Source organism: Anser anser, assembly GCF_964211835.1.
Source record: "Anser anser genome assembly, chromosome: 8".
NCBI classification, from domain to species: Eukaryota; Metazoa; Chordata; class Aves; order Anseriformes; family Anatidae; genus Anser; species Anser anser.
The window spans coordinates 30,579,388-30,603,075 of NC_139728.1; the positions used below are offsets into that span (position 1 = coordinate 30,579,388).

The 23,688-nt window shown below is 50.0% G+C and overlaps 2 protein-coding genes across 13 annotated transcripts in view; both read left to right on the plus strand.

The window, feature by feature from the left end:
• Positions 1-5,220, plus strand: part of LEPR (leptin receptor) — a 38,906-nt gene extending 33,686 nt beyond the window's left edge. For all 10 annotated transcript variants that reach the window (XM_083845710.1, XM_083845708.1, XM_083845707.1 and 7 more), the window contains one exon: positions 101-5,220. In XM_083845710.1, the coding sequence (XP_083701836.1) occupies positions 101-916 (816 nt within the window). In that variant the 3' untranslated portion in view covers positions 917-5,220. The remainder of the gene's footprint in view (positions 1-100) is intronic.
• A 7,821-nt stretch (positions 5,221-13,041) lies between these two features.
• The window catches only part of PDE4B (phosphodiesterase 4B), a 191,148-nt gene continuing 180,501 nt past the window's right edge, over positions 13,042-23,688 (plus strand). Inside the window, exon 1 of one of the 3 annotated variants that reach the window (XM_083845730.1) lies at positions 13,042-13,271. The gene's annotated coding sequence lies outside the window, so the exon portion shown is untranslated. Of the gene's footprint in view, positions 13,272-17,739; positions 18,010-18,158; positions 18,178-23,688 lie in introns of those variants that run through there. The other 2 variants (XM_083845729.1, XM_083845731.1) reach the window with 2 other exon arrangements.

Below are 23,688 nucleotides of genomic sequence, written 5' to 3' on the forward strand. Positions count from 1 at the left end.
ACGGTGGAGGTTTTGTCTGTGATTCTTAAAATCAGTAACTTCATACTGAAATAAAGCTATTAAGTAGTAGATGAGCATTAAAATATATCTTTTCTTCTAGCCTGAAACTTTTGAGCACCTTTTTATCAAGCACCCCGAAGCAATGTCATTTGAGCCTCTTCTTCTGGAACCAGAAATAGTGCTGGAAGACATCAGTGTTACCAAAGCGTTGAAACAAGAAGATACGCAAGATTTTTTAGTAATTAATTCAATGTTTACAAAAATTCAAGACTCTGAACATGACTCTGCTTGTTCTAGCAGCCATTTCACTAGCAGCAGCTTCTCTGGGAGCTTTCACAATGACCACATCGCTGGAGAAATTACAAGGCAGTCCGACATAAAATATGCTACTATTGTCAGCAACTCCAGATCCAGTGGGCTTTACGAAGAGAAGAAGAATCTCAGGAGTTGTTTTGAGAGATGCTTCTTAGCCGAAGATTCCTTAGTTGCAGGTGCTTTCTCAAGTAGCTCTTGGGAGGTGGGAAACCAGGCTTTTCTCCTGCTGCCTGATCAGCCTGGCAGTCAGTCCAGCAAGACTCTTTCCCTTTCCCTGATTTCTTCAGAGGGGTTTTCAGAGCCTTCAGATCAGGATGACACCTTCACAGATGGAGGCAGTCCTGAGCGAAGCCTCTATTACCTAGGGATAGCATCACTTGAAAAAAGAGAGAGTGACATTTTTTTAACGGAGAGTTCCGGAGTCATGTGTCAGTTCCACGCAGCTGATCTGCTCAGAGACGTGGGGTTCCTTCAGAACACGCCTCCTAGTTTAAATGCATTTATCCAAAGTAGCTTTAAGTATAACGCCATTGTGCCCTACATGCCTCAGTTCCAGATGCCTGCTGCCAAGGTGCAAGACGCCGCAGAGAACAACTCTTAAGTCATCACACCACAACTTGATGCTCATCGTGGCTTTTTAGGTGTTGATGTGTTCCCCCATTTTCCCTCTCCTGACTTCTTTCAGGAGCTCTCCTGTTTGGAAGTTGGGTGACTAATCCTGTACTTGAGTCCCAGGATTTCAGCAGGAAGAAATACCGTTTCTCGACCTAATTGACCTAATTTTCACATGAGGGGCCTTCCTTTATATATTTGATATATAAATATATTCAAATTAGCCTCTGGTGCCAAATAGTTTATTCCTGTTACGCGCACATCCGAGCACCCCGGTGCAGAACTGCCCTTGCCATTGGACTTTGTGCCACAGGCGTTGCGGTGAGGACTGGCTGGGACCCAAACAGGCTCCGTGCTGCGGGCTGTGCCAGGATGGGACCGTGGGCAGCTTTGCCAGCCCTCAGGAGCCGTACCTGGTGCTGCTCCCGCGGCTCGTGTGCGGGCAGAGCACAGCAGCCCCGGCTGGGTGGCCTCAGCGTGTGGCAGGAGCCTTCCTCCAGCTGGGAGAGGCAGAGGAGCTGGGTGTGGAGATTCCCAAACACTATTAAACGGCTGGGAAGGGTTCAAGCAATGTCCCCTGAATAAAAACAGCTCTGGTTTCATGCACTTGCTGAATGACACTGTACAGCCTTCTTGTGGCTTGCAGCCAGTTCTGCACCAGCGGGCTCCTTCCAGTTTGTCACTGCCAAGCATCTTTGGGGGCATAGCTCGTCTGTTGGCAGTACAGACCCGTGCACATGTTTCTCTCCATTTAGGAGGAAAAAAAATCTCTATTTAACACGTTGGCCAACAGCAGTGAAAGAGCTCGCTCTTGCTCTAGGTTTTATTGGGGAGTCCGAGGGCGAGACAGAAAGGAGTGACCTAATCCATAGCATTAAAGAGCATATTGAAACAGAAGGTGCCTACGTTTTGTCTGGGGGGGAGAAACTCTGATGTGTACAAACTCGGATCCTGTACAAGTACCAGTGGCTTTTTTTGTTCGTTTGTTTCTCCAAAATCCTGATGTATTGATTGCTTTGCTGGCACCTGCATTTATTTGAGCCTGTGGGTACACAGATGGTCCATACGAGAAAGCCGTCAGAATCCTGCCCTTCAGTGGCTGAAAGGGAGGCCATGACCAGTGGAGGCAGACTTGGGGCTGTTTTTACGTTGTCTCTTTTACGGTAAAATGAGAAATGTTCAGCAGCAGCATCAAAGAGCTGTAAGAAGGGCTGTGAGGGCAGAGGCCTGTGCTGAGCGGTGCCTCAGCACATCGAAGATGCCCTGAAGGAGCGACCGTTCTGCTAGGCAAGGACTTGTGGCGCTGCAGCAAGAGGAACAGAGTCAAAATCCTTGGGGCTGCACAACCGCAGGGTGTTACCTGGCTGAAAGCGTGCGCTTGGAAGTAAAGCGCCCATGTTTTTGTTGACCATGAGATCCTAGTACAAATGGTATTGCGGTAAAACTAACATCTCTTCCAAATCTAATTTGTAAGAACCACAGTAGAAAAGGCAGTAATTTGGTCCAAGAATCCTGTATTTTTGATCTGCAGTGGCTGTCCGGACATGAAGTCAGTTCATGAGCCATGCTCAGTTCAGCTTTGGCTAGGAGGAAAATCAGATCTTGCATCCCAGCTGTGTTTGTAGGTAAACAAAACCACACACTTACTTGCAAGCCAAATATATTTTTTTCTACTTCATAGCTAATAAATATTTTTGTATACATACTTTTTCGAAGAACTATTTTGAAAAGCTAAGAAAGATGAAAATACTGTGTATTCCAGAGCTAAATTTCTGTAAAACTTACTTAGGGAATTAAAAACAAAAGGGCAAAATTCAGCAACAATAGTAAACAGTAGGTGTGTGGAAATATTTTAATATATTAGTGATAAGAAATCCAATGGAGCAGAAGGGACCAAAGCAAGTATATGGTTGCACTTTCAATTTAAGACAATTTAAAAAAAAAAATGCAACTTTTTCTCAAACAAGCTGCTAACCTGGCTCTTGCTGGGTGTCTGTGTTTTGAATGCTGACATGACACAAGTCTGGTGTGGTTGTTTCAGAAAAATGGGGTGTGCAGGGAGGTAGTTGACCAAAGCTCCTTGTCACCAGGAAGTGTGATTGGAGCTGCAGGGACGAGCCTGAAGTCTTGAAAAGGCTCCGGTAGGGTTGGGCAGCCTTGTTGCAGGTACCGTGAAGGCTGGCTGCTCTGCTGGAGTAAGCCGTGCTTCCGAAGCCAGCAACAGGAGCAAAGTGAAGCTGTGGTTATCTGCCTGGAGAGTGCTAAACCTAGAACGCCTCTGAAGAAAAATCCACTCCTGCCGGTGTGTGGATGTGACGCGGCACAGCCTGCGGGGCCCGGGAGCTGCCCGGGCGCTGGCTCCTGCCTCCCTGGCGTTTGCCCACCAGACCCGGCGTCCCCTGGGCGCATGAAGCCAGTGAGCGAGGCTCTGCTGCCCCACTGCACCTCCCCAGCAGCCCCACAGGGACCCCTCGTGCGCCGCATCAGGATTGGGGGTGGAAGACCTCGATTCTCACCTGTCAACCTTGTCGTTAACCTGGGATGTGAAGTGATGTGAACGCTCGAACCGTGGTTTTGTAACAGCTGCCACAGTGCAATCGCGCCGCCTCTGTTTGGAGAGCCCCTCCCTGGGCCCAGCAGCACCCCGTCTGCCAAACCTGGCTGCTGGGAAGGGAAGGGGCCGTACGGCTCCATAAACCGGGATAATAAACGCATGGTTTGTCACGGAGCGTGGGTTCCTTTAATTATCGTGTCCTGCAGAGTTGTCTGGTTGCATTTGAAGATCTTTCTTGAGAAATAAAAAACCTGCACTGATTTTATCGCCGAGTGCTTGTGGCGAGTCCTCATCCAGTAACTGCTGGCACGGGAGCACCCTTAAGTATGGGAGCGATCCGCAGAGCGACTCCAGGAGGGCTTTCCTGGGCTGCAGCCCATGGGAAAAGGCAGGAGTTAAATCCTGTCCCCTCCATGCAGGGCTCTGATGTGGCTCAGAGCTATCAAACAGGAATTTGATCCCGCTCTTCACTTTTCTTCACTTTTGTGTGAGGCCCAAGCCTGCATGCCCTGCATCCCCCAGCTGCTGCCTCTGCTCTGCCCACGGCCAGCCGCTGGCTGGGAGAGGAAATGGGGAGCTGGGGCAGCTACAGCTGCCTTTTCTCACCGAGATTTTTTTCCCTTCAGTTTCAGGTCAATTTACTCATTTAACAAAGCTGAGTGCCTTCCGTGCCACGTCAGGTAACGTTTTATTCCGTGTTTACAGCAGTCTCCTTTTTTTCACAGGGCAGCCTATGTCCTTGCTTTCTTTATGCGGGAGCAAATCTCGTTTGCTTATTCCTGGGGGTGACAGAGATGGGCAGGTGTCAGAGCACGGGTGTTTTGTGATTTCAGAGGGCTGTTCTCGCGGCAGAGCTGGCAGGCAGACAACCCTTCTGCTTTCCCTCAGCGGCTTTGTGTCTGGCTCCGTGTGCCATGCCCCTGCTCTGCGAACCGGGGCTGGATCTTGGCTGTTGCCTCCCTGCGGCACGGCGAGGGAAGGGAGGTGCCGCAGGAACACCTTTCGGACATCCCGGGGGCACAGCACCACCACGCACCCAGGCCCTGGCTACATATTTCTGTTAGCTTCTAGTAGTGAAACCGTCAGTGCTTTCCTATAAATACACCTGTGCCTCAGCTACAAATAACTCGGTGTTAGCCCCCTCTTCTACCAGTGCTAGTAAGATGGTCATTTTGCAGACGTTTTTCTTTTACATTTTTTGCCGTGGCTCTGTGGCAAGGAAAGGCCTTTTTGGTTTAAACAGGAAAAGCAATTAGGAGGATCCGTGTGCAGCTTCAGAAGTACATATTAAGCCCCAATATTAACCTCCTGCAAATTAATTTTGAAGAGCATTCAGGAGTCTAGCTCATTTATCTAAGAAAATTAATACGTTTTGCTATTTCTTTTACAGGTCATTTGCAGCTAAAGTTAACTGCCCGTTTTTTTTTAGTGCGACTGATGTGTGAGCCAGCAAGAAATTGTTTTCCACATTTTGTACATTTGTTAGTCTGTCTTTGAGTCATTGACCTGTCTCATCAGCCTTGGATTTGAAAGTCTGCAGTAAAATGGGTTCTGTGTTTTTCTTTTCCTCTTGCATAAACTGTGAACTAATTTCTTTTCCAAATGTGGCGTTCACTTCTGGAACATTTACAGTAATCATTTCCCACTGATGAGAATATAACTCGAAACACCACCTCCCAACAGCGTCAGAAGAATTTTGTAATTATTTTTGTGAATAAAATGTTTGTTGTAGATGTTAACGTTGAGTAGCTGTTTGTCTGTCTGAGTTTTCAGAGGCTTTGTGTGAGAGGCAGTCCTGCCCCTGCCGGGGGGTTCCCGTGGATGAACCTGGTCGCCGAGCTGTTATTTAAAAGGGGAAAATCTTCAGAGTTTCTTTTTTGCAGTTTGCCGTGACTGGACCTTGGAGATGACGGAGCTGCTGTATGGTACACGATGATTTTGTCAGGAGGCTCCTAGATGTAGGTGCCACCAGCCTGCAGCTGGTCCCGGGCAGGGACAAGGCTCACACCTGGCTTCAGCCTGAATATGAGTCTTTGGTGACGGAGCTGGAGCATTCCCTGTGCTCTCGGCTGCTCCCATCCTCAGTCATTTGTCACCTGGTGTTGGGTGAAGGGACCGAATCCCTCCCTCTGCGTCGGCTGCCGCGGGGCTCTGCCAGCGCGGGGCTGTGCTTCGGGGACCTGCTCTGACCTGGGCGGATGGATGGTGCCAGGGAGATGGGGCAGGAGGAGACAGGACAGAGCCTTTTATGCATCTCTCTGTACAAAGAAAGCTGTGAGGTGCTGGGGGAGGATGGCAGCACCCAGCCAGGCCCCAGCTGCCCCCAGCACCCCAGGCCTCCTGGCCCAGCAGCGCTACGCTAGGCCTCGGCGCGGGGAGGCCGTGGTGGAGGGCCCGGAGCACCCGGCACCGAGGGCTGGGGGAGCTGGGGCTGCTCGGCCTGGGGAGGAGAGAGCTGGGGGAGCTGCCCCTGGGTGCAGAGAGCTGGGGGAGCTGACCCATGGGTGCAGAGAGCTGGGGGAGCTGCCCCTGGGTGCAGAGACCCCGGGGGAGCAGAGGGGATGCAGCCAGGCCCTTCTTGGTGGTGGCACGGGGAAGTCCTGCCCCACAGAGGCTGAGAGCGAACAAAATATCCCTGCCCTGGAGGAACCTGTCACCTAAGAGCATTATCTGGTGGTGAATCACATCTGCTGGTTATAAAAGCGGTCCCTTAATGACTGTGAGCAATTCTCTGAGGAGGAAAGGGGAGCCTGGGCCCAGGAGCAGCGCAGGCCGGCAGCGGGGTGGCACGGAGCAGGGGTGCTGTGAGAGCCCTCCCTGCCCCTCACAGTCACAAGAGGCATTCCCCGGGCTCCCCAAAGCTTCAGAGAAACCTTTCTGTGGGTCTTAGTTTTAAAAATACAGAGCTGAACAGTATATGCTGCAAATAGTTACCCAGACTGTGCTTTTGCTGTGGATATTCCACTTTCTGTGTTCCCTACTGCAGAACACCTAATTAAAATGCAGATTTCTACTGCATGTCCCATTCCTCCATCCTTCCTTCTGCTGGGAAAGCAACGGGAGTTAATTTTGTCCAGGCTGGAATGAAATCTGAAGGCCCTGATGTGATAAAGCACCGAGTTCCATGCTTGACCCCGTGCCCGCTTGGTTTTGGCAGGTGTCATTCAGTTCAGTAATTATCCTAAATAAAAAAAAAGGGAATTGTCTGTGTGAGACTCTAATTAATTATGACCCATCAGGAGCTTCTTATGCAAGAGCTGTCATCAGCAAAGCAGGGGAAGGCACTGAGAAACTCTCACTAGGAAATCTGAAAATCAGCCTCAATGGCTTATGAAAGAATGCAGTGCCCCGCTGCTAGGGAATGAATGGAAAAGCAAACGGTGGAGGGAGGTGGAGGAAGGGAGATCCTGGGGGGCTCTTAATGCTGATGAGAAGCCCCGGCCAGCGAGGTCTCTGGGCTGTGCTGAGGCTGCGCGTGGTCGAGGTCCCAGCAGCGCACACCCCTGCTTGTACTGCAGCCATAAATAGAGCGCCTTGGCTGGCCTGTTACCACCCGCAGTGCACGGTGCTTCTTTGCACAGTCACGGACGGGTCATTTCCAAATGCAAACTGAGCTAATTTCATTTTTAAAATGTTTTTTAAAACATCCGTTTACGTCTTTAAACCCGAGCAGAGCACTAAGGACAGATACCAAACACAAAACTTCCTGGTGCTACTTTTACAAAGCTGCCTCTCAGCAGAGAAACTCATTTCAATATTGAAAGTAGCGGCTTGTCAGCGATGTCGCTCTGCGAAGAAGAATGGATGTGATGGGGGAGCCAAGGAACAGACTTGCTGTTAGTTCTCCCAAATCAAAGCTGGCAAGGCAGCGCTGGGAGACACACACATAGGTAGGCAGGAGACACAGCACAGGCTGGGGCTTGTGGTGAAAAGACGCACGCAGCGACTGACTTCAAGCTTTAAATGATGATTAAAGATCTGGGCCAGAAGAGCTTGGCAATTAAATAATTATTTAGTTTTTGGCCTGCCTAAGGTCAGGAGTGAGCTGCAGAGACCTGATGCTGCTTTGCCAGAACAGCTTGCCACCCCTCTGCCCCCAGCCACGCGGCGATGAAAACCCCTTTCCTAAAGCAAAAGGTCCCCGGTACAGATTTATGGCTGCAGAGAGATTTCTTCCTACGGCTGTATCTAGGGGATGTTTGCTGAGTTTGTTTTTTGTTTTCACTTCACAGGATTTTGAAATGCTCTCTGAAAATGTATGCCACGTTTTATTTGCTGCCCGTCTCATAAACACGGGTCCCTTTTGCTCTTTTTCCGATCAGTTAGATATGAAAAGAGATGGTGAATTAGGAGCCCTGTCCTTATCGCTCTGCGATGACTAACATCCAATTTCCTGTCTGGGGTTTCAATAGATTGCTCTCTAAACCACATGGAGCTATCTAGCTGCAGCAGCCACTCCTACGTTGTTGCACTAGCAAGGTTAAAACTGCACGAGCGTTTGCAGAGATCTAAATTCAGCACATCTGAAGATATATTTCAAGGTGAGCGCTGCTTTGTGGCCCCCTCGCAGTGCTGTCCAGAGCCATTAAGCGGTGACGGGGACCAGGCTGGTGTCAGGGGCCGAGGCAAACGGGAAGAGCCCACTGCTAGCGAGAAATGAGCTCTTTAAAGCTTGCCTAGCTGTAACGAGCAAAGGGAGGAGAAATTCTGCTTCGGTGATGGTGCTGACAGCATTGGGAAGAACAGATTTCTGCCCCACACTTTCCCAGCTGCCCACGCACCCTGCGCATCCATCGCTGAAGCCCTCCATCCTGCTTGTGCCATCACCGCCAGACACCAACCAGCTGGCCGCGTGTTCAGCGCTCCTCTCTGCTACTGTTGGATCCACGGGAAAACACAGGGGGCTTCAGAGAGCAAACATTTCCACTGCTGTCACGTGCGTTAGCAAAACAAACCGTCGGCGCCGAGCTTAATGCGCACCACCCGGATCACAGCCTCGGCCTGCACCGCAGCCCCTGCCTGCTGCTGAAGTGGCAGGGCTGGGGTTTGCCTTCCTTGCTCTTAAGGCTGTTGTTTATTTGATCTTGTTTTCATCTACCTCATTTGTGTTGGATCAGCTATCGTCAGGCTAAAACACAGAAGGTTTATTATTTAATTTTTTTTTAATTTGCTCTGTTTTTTTGTAGTGCAGTGCATGAAGGACGGAGGGACTTTTCTTGCCAATGGGGGATCTTTTGTCACTCCAAAAAAATAAAAAATAAAAAAACCCACAGGATTAGGGTCTAAAGTCTAAATGGGTAGTGCATCGGTATATTTTTAGAGCGCTGATGCTAGTTAGCTGAGTCTAGTGAATTATTTTGCAAAATTGTTGCTGTTAGTGCAGCTGTACCCTGGCTGGATTAGACACACTTTTTGGAGGTGCTTTTCTAAACCTTAGCAGTAAAAAATCTAGATGCAAACAAGAAAGCCAGATAAGACCTTATCTTTGTAACCCTCCTGACAGGCCGGAAAATCACTTCGCTGGGCGTTTATCAGATTGAACCTGCAGGTCGTGTGTGCCTGCCCCAGCACAGGGTCCCCGGCAGAGCAGGCGCAGGACCGGTAACGGCAGACGGCTGCGACTGGCTCGGGCCCTGTTTATGGCATTTGGAGGCCCAGAAGGGGAAAAAAAACAAATTCTGGCTCCAGTCATCGAAAGGCCACGATTCCTAGGGAGAGCAGCAATGCGTCAGCAGCCGAGATGAGTGACTGGAGAAGGGGCTCAGCAGCACGGGAGCAGTGGCAGCCAGCACAAAGGTCCGCGCGCATCCCGCTGCGGGATTTAGCTCTTTCAGGAAAAACACTGCAAGGTACAAATCTACAAATCGAATTGTGGCCCTTAACGGGCAATTTGGAGCCACCCATTATTCAAGCCTGATGAAAACACAGTGAGAGCTGAAGGTGTGAAATGGCGGGGACCTCTCTTCTAGACACCTCAGGGTCTTCTGCGATGAAAGGCATCGCCAGCCCCTTCACGGCCCTCACTCCAGGCTTACGATTGCAGAGCAAGACCTGGAAAAGGAGGCCAAAGTCTGCAGAAGAGGTGTCGGTTTCAGTCCCCGTGGCAGTGTGAGAGATGGGCTGATGTTGCTGTACGTGCCTCCTGCAGCTGATGGAGCGACTGCGAGGTGGCTGCTGTCATCCGTACTGGTAGCAAAGAGCTCTGCGAGGCGAGGGAAGGTGTAAGTGGGAAGGGGGGGTCAGGGGCTGGCGAGAGCTCGCAGGCATCGGGTGTGCGTCTGGGCGCCCCCGGGCAGGCAGCAGCAGCTCTGTGACAACCGCGGTGTGTTTTCTGGTGGTTCACAGAGAAACGGTCAGCGAGGACACGGAGTGGGCACCAGCACTCCCGGCAAGCACCCTCTGCGGGCACAAATCACTTCCTGGCAATAAGTCCACGCAATAAATGATCCAAGACCACGAATTACGTTGCAGGGCAGTGAGACAACCTGGCAGGGCGCCGAGGGCACTCTCAGGTCTTTACGGCCCTGGCGTGGCACAGCCCCTGCCCGAGCCTTCCCTGCAGCCCCAGCACCCCGCTGCTCCCAGCCCGAGCACGGCTGCCCTCCGGACCTCGGGACGGAGGCTTGGGAATGTGCCCGGAGGAACGGCGAGGGTGATGGGGGCCCCAGTAAAACAGCTCGGGCCTAAATCTGATAAAAAGCAATAGCCGATTTATTTATTTATTTACTTGCGATCCCTCAACGTGCTTTCTCCTAGGCAGCCGTAAGGAAATGGTATGCAGAACAGATGATCTGGATGAATATATATCCAGTTTGGGCGGGTGATTTTGCAAATACCCTGCCAGAAAAAATACCACGTGAAGAGAATTGTAAAATAACTGAGGCCGGAGGGGCCTCTGGGGGCTCCCCGCTCACAGCAGGGCAGCGAGAGCAGGCTGCTCCTCGCAGCGCGCCCAGCGGGGTTGTGAGAGCTGGCCAAGGGTACGGGGCAGCTGGCAAAAACATCCTGTTCTGTGGAAAATGGGTTGTGCAAGGATTGCTCTTTGGGACTGCATCAGTGGGTGTGGGAAAAGAACGGCCCGCTGAACGACTGGGATGGAATTTAATCGAAATTTGCGGTTGTGACAGGTATCTGCTACGGGTAAATGATCTTAGCCTGTATTTTATAGTAGGGCTGACCCTCTAATATCTGTTCCAAAGTAAATCCATTTTCCTCTTCCGTGTAAAATACTGTTTACTTACATTAAGTGGCTGGAATACAGACACTTTGCAAAATCAAACATTTCCCAGCGGATGAAGAATGCTAGCTTTAATACCAGGGCTTTATTTCTTGTATTGCTCGTGATCAGATCAGTTTGTTAGACGGATCTTTAGCTGGTTCCTCTGTAAAACACAGGGGCCTTCCAGTCTTGTCTCTTATGCAAGATGAGCTGAAAAATGCTGTTAGTGGCTATTTTTTCACAGAACTCATCCACGTCTAGCCAACAGAGCAGCCCTCCCTCCCACAGGTTTACAAACTGGGCTGGAAGCACCGACACGCGGGTTTGGGCTGCCAGCCAGGGAGCCCCCACCGGCAGGATCAATGTCCAGCAGCAGGTTCCCGCTGCCGGCTGGGACCCTGACCCTCGCCCTGCACTTTTCACCTTGACCCGCTTGGGGATTTAGGTTTTCCCGTAGGGCCGGGCTGAAGGAATCAGCTCTCGGTGCCTCACAGCCCTGCCAGCGAACACCGGGAGGCTGAGGGGGAGGAAGAGGAGTGAAGTGCTCGTACACGCAGCAGTGTAAACAAGGAAGGCTGCGGAAAAGCTGCTGAACGCTGGATAAACGGCATCAGCTATTTCCTTGCTAAATACTCTGCCTGAAGGAAACGGTCTTGTCCTGCCCTCCCTGGTGAAATCAATACCAATCCTTCGGGGGCAGTGGTTACGGCGGTGACTTTTGGTCCTGTCACGAAAGCAGCTGTTGAACCTTGAAGTGAATGAATGAGAACATCCAGCATTTCTGGGGCATAAAGGCAACAAGGCATAAAATAATCCACCTTTCTGCTGGTGTCTTTTTCTGCTTCCTTATGTGTGATTTACACGGCATCCAGCGCTTCCCAGCTAATGTCTACGATGCCCCAAGGCTATAAATTCCCCCGGTGCCCAACCTCCCTTTTAGAGCCTGGTCTATGGAGGCTGTAACATTACATCAGCAGTGAGCACCAAAGGTTGTGGTCAAATTTCTGTCAGAAGGAGAGCTCACCAATGGAATTACCCTCACTGGCCTTAGATTGGAAGAAAACCGTTCATGCCACCCCTGGCCCCTGTCCGTACCTAGCATCCTGAGTGCTGCGAGCTACGTGTGCGTGCTGGCTGATAAATGAAGGCTTCCCGTGGCTGCACCCCGACCTCGGCTTTGCTTTAGGGCTGCAGAGAAACCAGGCTCTGTTTAAAAGCTGCACTGCGTTTTAGAAGACTTTTAAATTAATAAAATGAGCTTCAGAGGTTTAGTAAGCTGCTGCTGTTTTCCATAAGAAAACCTAGCTGATCATTCCTACAGCAGGCAGCGTACTGAGACCTGCCTGCCCTGGGAGGCAGGAGTCAGGCTCAGCCTGTCTTCCCTCGGCTCTTGGAAGCAAAAGCAGCAACTCTGCCGGTATTAAATGTGGAGGGTAAATTTCACTGCCTGATCTCAGGATCACAGCAGCCATCGCTGCCCGTCCTATTCCCCCGTGTTTGATATGTGAGAGCTTCCTCAGCTGTTTCAGCTGCAGTGGAAGGGCAGAGATGGGAGCACAAGCTGTCATTAATTATGCCTAATGAATTAATTCACTGGTCTCTTACAGCAGTCAGTGTATTTGTTTCCTCCCCCTATTTCCATGCTGCCCTATAAATGCAGAGGGGGCGGCACTGGGCACCTTCTCCATGTGGTGCTGGCAGTAGGAAGGTATCTTGCGGTCATCTTTTTGGTAAGAAGAGGAACTCTGGAGGGCTTGCAGAAAGTTGTGCAACGACAAAGGATGGGAAGCACCTCCTCAGTGGCAGTTCTGGGATGGTGGAGGGCACAGGAGCCACAGGAACTGAGAAACCTTTCTGCCAGCGGTGTCCTTCGTAGTGTGATGCCAACTAACCAAGCAGCACAGCACGGCTGGGGGTGGGAAGTAATTTCACCTTAGAGACAGGAAAATTTTCCTTTTTCCTTTCGGCAGTGAAGTAAAGGCTGTGTTCCCCTTATTTTTAGCATTGCTAATACTAGCCGTCCTCATTCAAAAACACAGTTGCTTTTACTCCCTCTCTATTTTAATAGGAAACATATCTTCTTTTTACTGTTTTGACAATACCTCACTGAAGCCATTTATTCTATTCTGTGCAAGCTCTCCCACCACATTTATCGCCAAGGTATCTGAGTGCATTAAGCAAAATGACTAGCATCTGCCAGCTGATTTTTTTTCCTCATAGTCTCTTCAGAGAAAAAAAAAATGGATACATTTTTTTTACAACATCCTATTTTGGTAGGTGGGATTTTTTCCCATCCTCTTTTGCATATACATTGCCATATTTTTTTTTGCTGTAAAGAAAGCAAAGCTCAAGAGATGTACACTTCTTATGGAACAGCAAGTGGTGACATTTAATGGCACTTCTTGTTTCATTGCGTATCCTGGGATTTGATCCCGTGACAGCTCTACCTGCTGACCACAGAGCCATCGCATCCCTCCTCTGACTGCCAGCCACGGCGGTGCCAGTGGCGCCCTTCATCCTGCTGGGTCACCTTCTGGCTATGGTGGGCTCGGAGCACGGAGCGATAGCAAGGTGAGAACACTGCACTTGATTTTATGGGCAATTAGAGCCTAGGGTGGTTGTTGGTGGTGCTGAGGTGGTGTTCGGCAGCGTCCTGCATGCTCGCTGGCGTTTCTGAAGTGCTGCGAGCTTCCTTTCCAGTCACGTCACAGTGATGAAGACAATGCCTAATATTGGTCAGGTCATCGTACACCAGAATGGGGCAGAAATGGTAAGTCATCACCTGCAGACGCTGAAAAACATGACTCAGACTCTGGTAAGTGAGAGCTCAGTGTCAGCAACACATCCAAAAATACTCTCATGTTGCCGCCTGAGCTGACCGCTTGCGCATGGCCTCCGCATCGCTGGCACCTGGGGGTTTGTCAGCGGACGGCAGTCCACTGGCCTGCAGGGTGAGAGGTGTAGCGGTGGAGGAACGAGGCCCCATTACTGGGACATAGATGTCCCCCTACGGAGAGCATTCGAAGCCTCTGAGTAATTATCCTGTCAGTTCCTGTAAGGAAGGCAGTGGGATCCCAGGGCCTAAAGCTTAAACGTGAAGCGACTTGAGGGAGAATGAGAACGGATGCCTCCCTCCTACCTCCTGAGGAGGAGATCAGTTCATCGCTGCCATTAAAACTGTTTCATCCGTACGCCTTGGCCTAAATTTGTGCTGGGCCCTGAGCGTTACCTCAGGGAGAGGCGCTTGTAGGAGGCCTCTGGGCAGCTTCTCTGTGGGCTCGTACAGGAACGGGGGGGCCTGGCCGCGAACACCGGCCGGACAGCCTGATGTGCCCCCAGGTGGGAATCTTCAGGACTTGCCTGCCACTGTGTGTGTCTGAAGGTTAAAGGCACATCTTCAGAGCATGGCAAAAGCGTTGATCACGTAGTATTCGTCCACATAAGTCGCACACAATCCTTTCTCTTGGCTGGCAGGATATCGGTCAGATTTGTGAGCCTTGAGTCCTTTAGGATGTTTAGAGCGTCTCGAAAATGAAATATTTCTGTTCAGAAGTGGTATTTGGTAAATAATACAGCAGTGTAAGACCAGCAAACTTCTCAGCCTTCAGCATTCAGTTGCAGTGCAGATTATGAGCTCTCAGGGTCGGTGGAATATCTTAATGCCACGGACGACTTCTTGAAGTAGGCTTGGCAGACTTGGGAGAGGAAGATAAGAATAACAGCCTGTGATATGATCACAGCATGAGCTCTAAAATTTCTTAATTTCATCCTCCCAGTATCAGCCTTTGCTATCAGCGTTTGTTTCCAATAGGATGTCAGCTGGAGATCTGCAAAGAGAGGAGGATCATGGCAATCATGGCCAGGTCCTCCTCCACCGGGGGAAGCTCTGTTGTCTGCTGGGAGGCCTCGGAGCTCGGTCGGTGTTCCCGAACCGGCATTACTGGTGGACGGTCTTGTTGCCAGGGAGCTAAAAGGTACTGCACGCTGCCTGGAGGCTGCGGGGGGCTAAGAGCAAGACTCTCATTTTCTTGGACTTGTAGTCAAGAAGACAAGGTTTTCTTTTAGTATCAGAGCCATTTTATTTGTCCTGTCGTGACTTATGTACAGTCAGTGCTCATTTAGTTAAGCAGAGCTTAGAGGTGATGTTCCTAAATGCTCCACACCCAACAATCAAGAACTTAACTCCTTCCCAGAAGTGATGGACACTGAATTCACTAGGCAATGCTACAATTATTTCAAAAATTACTAGTTTTATTCAAATGCAAACTATATGAAACTCTCAAGGTTGAGATGTATTTTGCAAGGAAGGAAATGTGGGGATCACCCGAACCTAGAACACAGAGATTAAATCCGGAATGCATGAAAGGGTTGCTGACCTCGACCTCACTGCAGAGTTTCACGACATTAATACCCTCACACTCCAGATTTTTCATCAGAATGAACAAGGCAGCATACAGAGGAAAAAAAAATCTTGCTTCTACTCAGTGCTCCAGTGTGTAACCAAAAATTTTATTTCAAATGGGAAAAGAAGGGCTGATGTGATCCTTAGGTGTGCAAATAGGAAGCAGGGAGTGAGAGTGGCCAAGTGATTTATGGAACTGATAACACTGCTATCAGAATACTAGAAATAGTTTTGCAGCCCAAATATTGTAAAATGTATTTACAGGTTTTGAGAGGCCTAGAAAAAAAATGCAAAAATATGTTTGAAGAGTGGAGAAAATGCCACGTATAAGGAATTTGAAGAGCTTGATCTGTTTATTTTACCAGAAAGAGGAGTAAGCTGTGGTTTGATTACTGTGTTAAATACTGTTAGAGTTTTTGGTTCACCAGGGAAGGGCACAATAAGAAACACTGCTTGAAAGCTGAAGTCAGACAAGTTCAAATTGGAGTCTTAAGTACATATTTTCTTGTTGTCAGTGAGCAAACAGTAGAACAGACTACCAGCTGGTGACTTCTCTGATGTCCTGTCTTCTGACTCAGACTGGGTGGCTTTGGGAAATACGCTTTTCTCAAACACACTGTGCTGAGCGGGGGGAACTGGTGATGGCCTATGAAGTGCAGAAGGTTAGACCAGACCTGGCGCTGGTCTAGCTTGTGTCTTCTGAAGGCAATTGAGACTTGTGCACCTTATTCTTTCTGAAAAGTGTGTACCTATTTCTTTCTGTTGTCACATAACTAAAATGAAGGTGTTCCCTACCAAGGGTGAAGCTCAGGGTAGGGAATGTCTGTGTATTGGTGCAAACCAGTATGTGTCCATCCATGTCGGGCAGTGCATGTGGCCGTAAATCACCCCAGGACTTTGGGACCAAGAGTGCCAGGCTCACAGCTCTGTCTCAAGCACAGTTCCTGCACACAGTGCCACACAGGCTGCTTTGGCCACTGTGGCTTTGCACTGGGTTGAGTTATCCCCCCGAGAGCTGCGTATTAAAGCAGTACAACACAAAGTGGTGTTGCTCTGCAGGAACTGGAGGTGGTCACAGAGAGAAACATCCAGATGGCCACTCTGCAAGGTGACAGCTCCTGTTTCTGCTGGAACTCAGCTCAGTCCCTGTTGGCCCTACCTCTGATATCCTGCTTTTACGTGAGAACAAAATGCAGCTCATGCAACTGAACGTAAGCATCCTGGGTTCCACTTCCAAGCCAGAAAGTACATTAGGAAGAGCTCTCCAAGATAAAGTGGTGCAAATCTTTCTTTTTTTGAGACCGCAGGCTCGATAGGCTAGGAAATGTCAGGAGCGGTATTTTATTGGCAAAGAAAAGGATGAGATGATCAGTGTTAAAGGTGCAAAACGGTTCCACAGGAATGCTTTTCAGTAGCTGTAAAAAATCTGGCATTACAGCATCATGTATTCTTGGAGGTTACCTTTCTTCTTTGCTCTTGTTTGTGATGTGAGGTAATGGAAGGAATAGGGTATATACAAATCATCGTTTGGGTTATAACTATTAGCAGCCTTACACTCTTACATTACAGAAATAAATTCCACCTTATTCAAGAATGGAAGAAAGTTAAAAATGGAACTTTTACTGGTCCTTAGTAATATATACTATGTATGCTAAAAAGTTACCTAAATGTATTTTATGGAAATCCAGCAAGCAGTCATTAACTTTTCATTTTACCACAATGTAACTAAATTGCTATAGAGGCAATCTTTTTTTTTTCTCCCCTCTTTATGATTGTGGTACAAAACTTTCATTCAATATTGTTCTCTTACCCTGCATCGCATAAAGACTGGTTTATCAAGATCTGGTCTGGCCTGCACTGAATCTATGGGATGCTCGGCTAGGGGATAGATAGTACTTCAGCAAGAACTACAACACAGCAGCTTTCTGTTCAGCTTGCAGACACTGTAGTCATTAATCACTGAAATCACGGCTCTGTGTCATCTACAAGTAGTGAATTTAACTTGTAATTCAAAGGGGTTTACAATGGCTACATTTTATTTTTGGATTCTGAGGTTTTGGGGAGTTGGAGCTGCTCCTTTCAAGCCTTTTAAACGTTGCTCCTCAGCTGCGGAGGGAAGAAAATTACTCTTTTAAAATCCGAACCGAGTTACATCATTAGATTGCTCGGCCTTCGGTAAGGACCTCGGACAGCCGAAGACCTACCAACGAACCGACCACCCCCAGACCCAGCGCCAAACACAGTCAGCCCCCGTGAAGTGACTCCTAAAATTCCCCATCGGAGGCGTCCCGGCTCCGGGGCAGCCCTGTCACGGCCGCGCCCGGCTCCTGCCCCGCGCCCCGTCAGGGGGCCGAGGGCGACGGCTCCCGGGGCCAGCCTTGAGCCCGCCTCGGCCCGGCGATAACAGCGGCGGCCGGGCTCCGGGGCTCCCCGCTCCGCTCCTGTGCCAGCCGCCCGCGGCTGCCGGGCTGCGCAGGCCGCTCGGCGCCCCTCAGGTGCCGCCGGGAGGGGCTCCGGCCTCGGCGGGCCGAGTGCCGGCGTGAGGGCTCCGGGCGTCCCCGGGGCCGGCAGCGCCGCCCCGGCCGTGCCCGCCGCGCTCCTCACGGGCGGCGCTCGCCCCTCCCGCCGCCTGCCGGGGCTGAGGCGAGCCCGCCCCGCGGCCGCGGGGGAAGGCGCCGCTGCCTGCCGGCAGCCCGCGGCCGGGGAGCGGAGCGCAGGGAGCGGAGCGGCCGAGGCAGGTGCTGGCCCCGGTAGCTCCGCCGCGCTCGGCTGCCGCCGCTGCCATTGCCGGCGGTGAGGAGCGGAGGAGCCCCGGAGGAGCGGCGGTGGCGGCGGGCTGAGGGCGAGCCCAGCCCCGCGGCGAGCCGGGCTCAGCCCCGCGGGCACGACGCCGGGCTGCCGGCGGAGGTAAGCGCTCACCCGGATCCGCCGTGCCCCGGGGTTGGGTGCCCGGGGCTGGGGACCCCCCGGGCCGGGGCTGGCGGGGCCGGGGGCTGCCGGCCCCCTGCGGGCTGCCCTCCGCCGGCTGGGCGGGCAAACGCCGTAGTCGCTCGTGGGTTGGTTTCGGTGGTTTCGGTAAGTTTGGTGGCGTGGAGTAGCCTGGCATTGGGAATGGGTAGTCTTTTTTTTTTTTTCCCATTAATTAATTAATTAATTATTTAAAGAGGGAAAAACGTGTTTTTTTTTTTTTTTTTTGTTGTTGTTGTTTCGAGTGTTCTACTGGAGTTGTTTTATTCCTAGAGCTGTGGAGGGGGGTGAAGGGGGTGCCAGGGCTGAGCCTCACGCGCCGCCGTCGTGTCCCCGAGGCCGTGGAGCGGGGCCGCGTGTGCCCGCCGTGCGGTGGTGGAGGGGCCCTGCGGCCCCTTCCCTCAGGTCAGGGCTCCCCCCGCGTTGATTTCTCCGTGGCGTTTTCCCTTCTAGGCTTTGCTGCTGTGCGCCACGTTGGCTGGCGGGTGGTTTGAGTGGATTTGTGTGCCCGGTTCTCCTTCCCTCAGTTCAGCGCCCGGAGGCTCGGGAAGTTTGGTGCTTGCCCAGGGCACGGCCCCGCAGCCCCAGCGGTGCTGCCTTCTGCTCCTGCCCGAGGGCGAGGGGTGGAAGTGGGCCCCGAGAGGCTCCTGAGGCTCTGGCTCCTTACCAGGGTATCCCCAGCGGCCACCTGTGCTGAGGAGAGAAGTCCTGGTAGATTTCTGTGTTCTCTTAGCAGCAGAATGCGTACCGCGGCTTGTGTTTTTTCCTCTCTGAAACTCAGACGTCCAGAGGAAGCAGTGGTGAACAAGCCGAATGATTGCATTTGCAGGTTTTAAATCCAGCGACCCAGAGAAGTTCTTACGCGGCTTTGAGCGAGGGCCTTGTTTGCTGTGTCCTCTCAATCGGCTGCAGAGGTGGTGGCCAGATTGTAAACAAATCTCTGATTTATAACTCATCTAGACCCTAAGCTCTTTAGTACAAAGAGTGCTTTCCTCGTACGCTATTAAGTATACTGGCTGCATATAGCAGATTATTCATAGTAATTACCTGTCTGTTTCTCACGTCATCTGATCTGCCTTAGTGTGTTACCACCTGCCTCCTCAGGTACGCCAAGTTACATCTGTACCTTGTTTTATTCCTGTCCTTGGACATCTTGGATTCCAGTAAACCATTTTAATGTAATGTTTAAATTTGAGCCTGAACTAAAATACAAGATTCAGCCTCGCTTGGCTGCTGCTTCCAAAAACATGCTGAGGTTGAATTTGCACTTAGGTGCAAAGTTCAAGCTCAGAATACAGCGTCACGGACGTAGGAAGTGGACCAAATCCTGGTCCCGTGCTGGTTTGGGCCCTTTTCTCATTTTCTGGTAGCAAAGAGGGTGCTGCAAATACATCCCGTTCTCTTTTAGGTGCTAACTTTGTCTTTGTGCCAGCTCCTCCCCTTGCCCAGCGCTGGCAGCTTTGTGTCCTGGACCTTCCCACACCTCCCCAGCCACCTCGGTGCTTCCCAGCAACTTGGAACTCGCACGTAGGCCTCCCCTTCTTCAATATTCAAATCCTTACTGAAGAGCCTTACGTATCTATCAGGAAGCTTATAACAGATTAGCTGACTAATCGTCTCTATGAACAGTAGTCTTATTTAAAAGTCGTTACAATCAGCTATCTTCCATATTTAAAATGGGTAACCCTGCGCAGAATCATAAAATCCTTCCTAAAACGGCAATTTTTGGTGCTGATAACTTGGCCGGTTGGGGTGACTCGCTTTACCCACACAAAGCTGCCTCGGAGTTATCCACACAGCACAAGCTATCGCTATGGCTCCTCTGGGTTCTTTGTAATAGTACAGTGGATATTTATTATTAGCGTACAGTTATTAGCAGGAAGAAATCAAGTCTAGGTGACGTGCTCTGCAGTGCATCTGGTTCTGGGCATCGTGTAGAAAATGCGCTTGGCAGCTGCGCTGCTTGGAAGTGCCCTCTGCATCTGGGAGCGCTGGTGTGGCCGCTTTTAATGCCACTTCCCCAATTCCGTGCGCATTTACAGAGCGGGCGGTTAGCAGCCAGCATCCAGAAAGGAACGCTCTCAGAACTTCCTTCAACTTCTGTTTTGTAATGTGAAACTTCCCATGCTCACATGGCACGAGGGGGGTTTATTGCACTGCTAGCACCGCTTGTTCTCTGTGTAATGGGCTCGTGGTGTCGGGCTTAAGGGAAATTCACAGTACAGACGTGGTAGTTCTTGTGCATTGAGGAAAACAGAGACAAAATGGTGTGGAGAGACACCTTTATTTGTTTAAATGAAGTGCCTATAGTGCAGGAAATAAAGCATGCAGGTCTTCACGCTAGCTACATCAGTAAATGAAATTGTATAATTATGACAGTGGGATAAATATAGCCTCAGCAGATGGAAAAAAAACTATTGGAAAGGCATGGAACTGAGGATATGAAAGAACTCCCCTAAACTGGAAGGCTATTGCAAACAAATGTGTGTCTGCATGTATTAAATATCGCTTCTAAGGCAAAAGGATATTAATCTGATGTTATTACTCATGCTCGTTTTTTTTTTTCTTTCTGTATTTCTCCCAGTTTAGAGAATTAAAATAATTTGTCAGCTTCACTTTCAGATGCTTGCTGCTGTAATGTTTTGGTTTCAGGCAATGCAGAGGAATGGTTATGTAGCTGGTTTAGGTAAAATATTTTAACTGAACTCCTTAATTATGAAAATATTTTCCAGCTCTAAAAGCTTGTTTAAAAAAAAAAAAAGAAAAAAGGGATTTAATTGATAGTATCACTCTGCTTGCTAAAAATATGCATGAAAGGCCTGCTTCTCGTTTCTCTTAGAGCCGTTCGGTGGCTGTGCAATTCCACAGGTTCTGTTTGTCTGCAAGCCCGAGGTGCCATCACATCTCAAGACATTTGGTAGTATATTTCCTTTATTCAGGGTAACAGGGTGGGAGGATGGTACAGAGAAGGTTGGTCCAGAACCTTTCTCCTGGTAATACGATACAAGAAAAAGTGGGCATGCGGTGGAATTGGAAAGATTCAAGACTGTTAATTTTTTTAATGAGGTGTGGAATTAGATTGAAGGACTATTTGCCAGAGCGTTCTGGAAGCACGGGACTTGGCCAGATCCAAAATCATTTCTGTAAGTCACAGAAGAGTCCGGAAATATGCAAAACTTTGCAGATACTAGAGACAGTTTTGGAGCGTTAGAAGAGGTGTAAACGTCTGTCCTTCGTAGCTGAAGCCAGTCTCTGAGAAACAAGGCCGGGAGGAAACTTTCTAGAGAGCAGATTATTCAGTGCCTGCCTGCAGTGGAATTTCTTGCGCTTCCTGCTGCAGCATCTGGCGTTACTGCCAGTGATGGGAAATGGATTAGTGGATCACGATGGATTAGAGCTGTGGCTATTCAGATGCTTAAAAAGTGTAATTCTGTCAGAGCACGTGTGCGCTCCGCGTTGGGCGTTTTCTCACGTTTGAGCACCAACAATACGCTTTGTCTTAATATTAACTCCGGGGAGGAGGATCTAGAAAAATCGCATGCAGCTGTCTTTTTCTCCCTCTCCTTTCTATGCGTGGTGTTTGCCGTTGTTTTGTCTGCTTGTTTTTCCCTCCTAAATCCAACAGAGCCTCCATAGCTAACGCGAAGGTCGGCGCCGTTGACTCCCCGGTTGGTTTTTGTTGCACGGATGAGTCATGGGGTTGGTGTGGTTGCTGGTGCTCTGTGGGCTGGTGCATCCTGTGCTGCTTCTGTGGGCTCCACGGTGCTGGCAGGAAGGCATGGTTCGAAGCTGGGGTCAGAAAGTCAGACCGTAGGGCTAGGACTGAGGAAACGGGACCGCAGGCAGTGAATTTACTGCCAGGTTCTGAGAGGTGTGGTCTCACCATCAGAAAGCGGGCTTGGGATGGGCTGTGAGGTGAATGGATGCTAGCGAAGGTTTGGGACTGGGACTTGATTTCTGTAAAGCTACAGAAGATTTTGGTGGGGAAGAAGTAGCCGAGAGTTCAGCACAGCACCGCACCGCTTATAAAGCCACTGGGAAACAGGTGAGACGCGACATGAGTTGAGGTGGTTTTTTTCCCTTCTGTGTAGAATTTGTAGAAGTGCCACAGCAACTTGTAGTATGGTTAAAATCGGGGCAAGGGGTTGGCAAGTGGATCATTTCTTTCTGTATGGACTGGTATCAACAGGGGAAGATGCCTTGGAAGAAGAGTCTTGACTAGATCGTGGTCAAGCTTGCTGATAAGCCCAGCTGTTTGCTCCCTGCTTTGCTGGCTTTAGGCTTAGGAATAAACGTGGATGTTCTCTTCTGAGACTCAGATGAGTTTAGCTGCGGTGTCCTGCCCCTGGGGGACATGCACTGCCCAGCTCTGAACACCGCACGGCTGCGCAGTTTGGGCTGTGCACCCGAGAGCTTCCTCCAAACCCGGCTGGGGAAGCTGCCTCGGAAACGTGGAGCCCGAGGCGTGCTCTGCCCGGCCCTCGCAGGAGGGTGAGCTCGGTCCTGAAGAGCAGCAAGCTCTGTGAGTTTTTATACTGTTGATGGCTTTAAATCCTTAGTACTGTTCTTCATGGGTATTTTTCCCTCTTGTTGTATTCCATTCTCTGAAAATGGCAGTACTAAGCTGGTCGAGTCTTTTAAAGTTTCTTTTTGTAGTTGAAGCATGAGTTAATTCAGAGGACCTTTTGATTTCAGATTGTTGAAAGCTTCTGTGGTTTTGCTGTTGGCTGACCAAGAAATCTTACAGCAGTTCTGTTTTCCTCGGGGCTGGAGGTAACTTGATGAAATACCAGCGTTTCAGTGTACGACACATTAATTCATGTGTTAAGTGAGTTTCCAATAACAGCCGAGCAACAGGGGCCACCAGGATCCTTTGCAACACATCCAGAAGTCGAGGTGGCCGGTTCGGTTGTTTCTTGGAGCATCCTTAATGATGCACAGAAGGGGATGGAAACCCTCCGCCGTGGTTTTGCGTTATGTTGAAGGCCTAGGCTGCATTTCAATGGGAGCACCAGGATACAAACTATTAGATGCCATTTTGGAGAAATACTTTGAATATCATGTGCTGAAATACACTTCATTTGCAAATAGCTGCCTGTTGAGAGCATTAAACTGACCTGACTTAGCTGCTCAACAGTTGACGTGTACTCATTTGCTCTCTAATTATTTGCAGCACAGCTGATAATACCCTTCTTTTGACCTGATTATAAGCAGCAGATTTTGCAGGGAGCGGTGGCTATTTGTGGCAAAAAGCATGCCTTCCGACTATGAAGCATTGGTGAGCGGCGGCAGAAGTGGAATGACTGTGGTTAATGCGTGAGAGGTAATAAAAGGCTGGCTTAAAAGGTTACCAGGCAGCAGGAACTAAGACCCTTTTTGTAAGCAATATTTTTAAACTTGCACCAACTAGGACAGGGCTGGTTGGTGCGGTGCTTGCAAGGAAAGAATGATTTTGCACAAGACATTCAAAGCGTATGCTGTGAGACAACGTACTGAGTGGAAGCTTTGTTCTGTGAGTAAAGAAGCGGTAAGAGCGGAGAGGAAGCAGAGAGGTCATCTAAAGCAACTTCAGGCAAACAGTATGGTCTTGAAGACTGCAGAGAGCCGGGCGGGCACGGC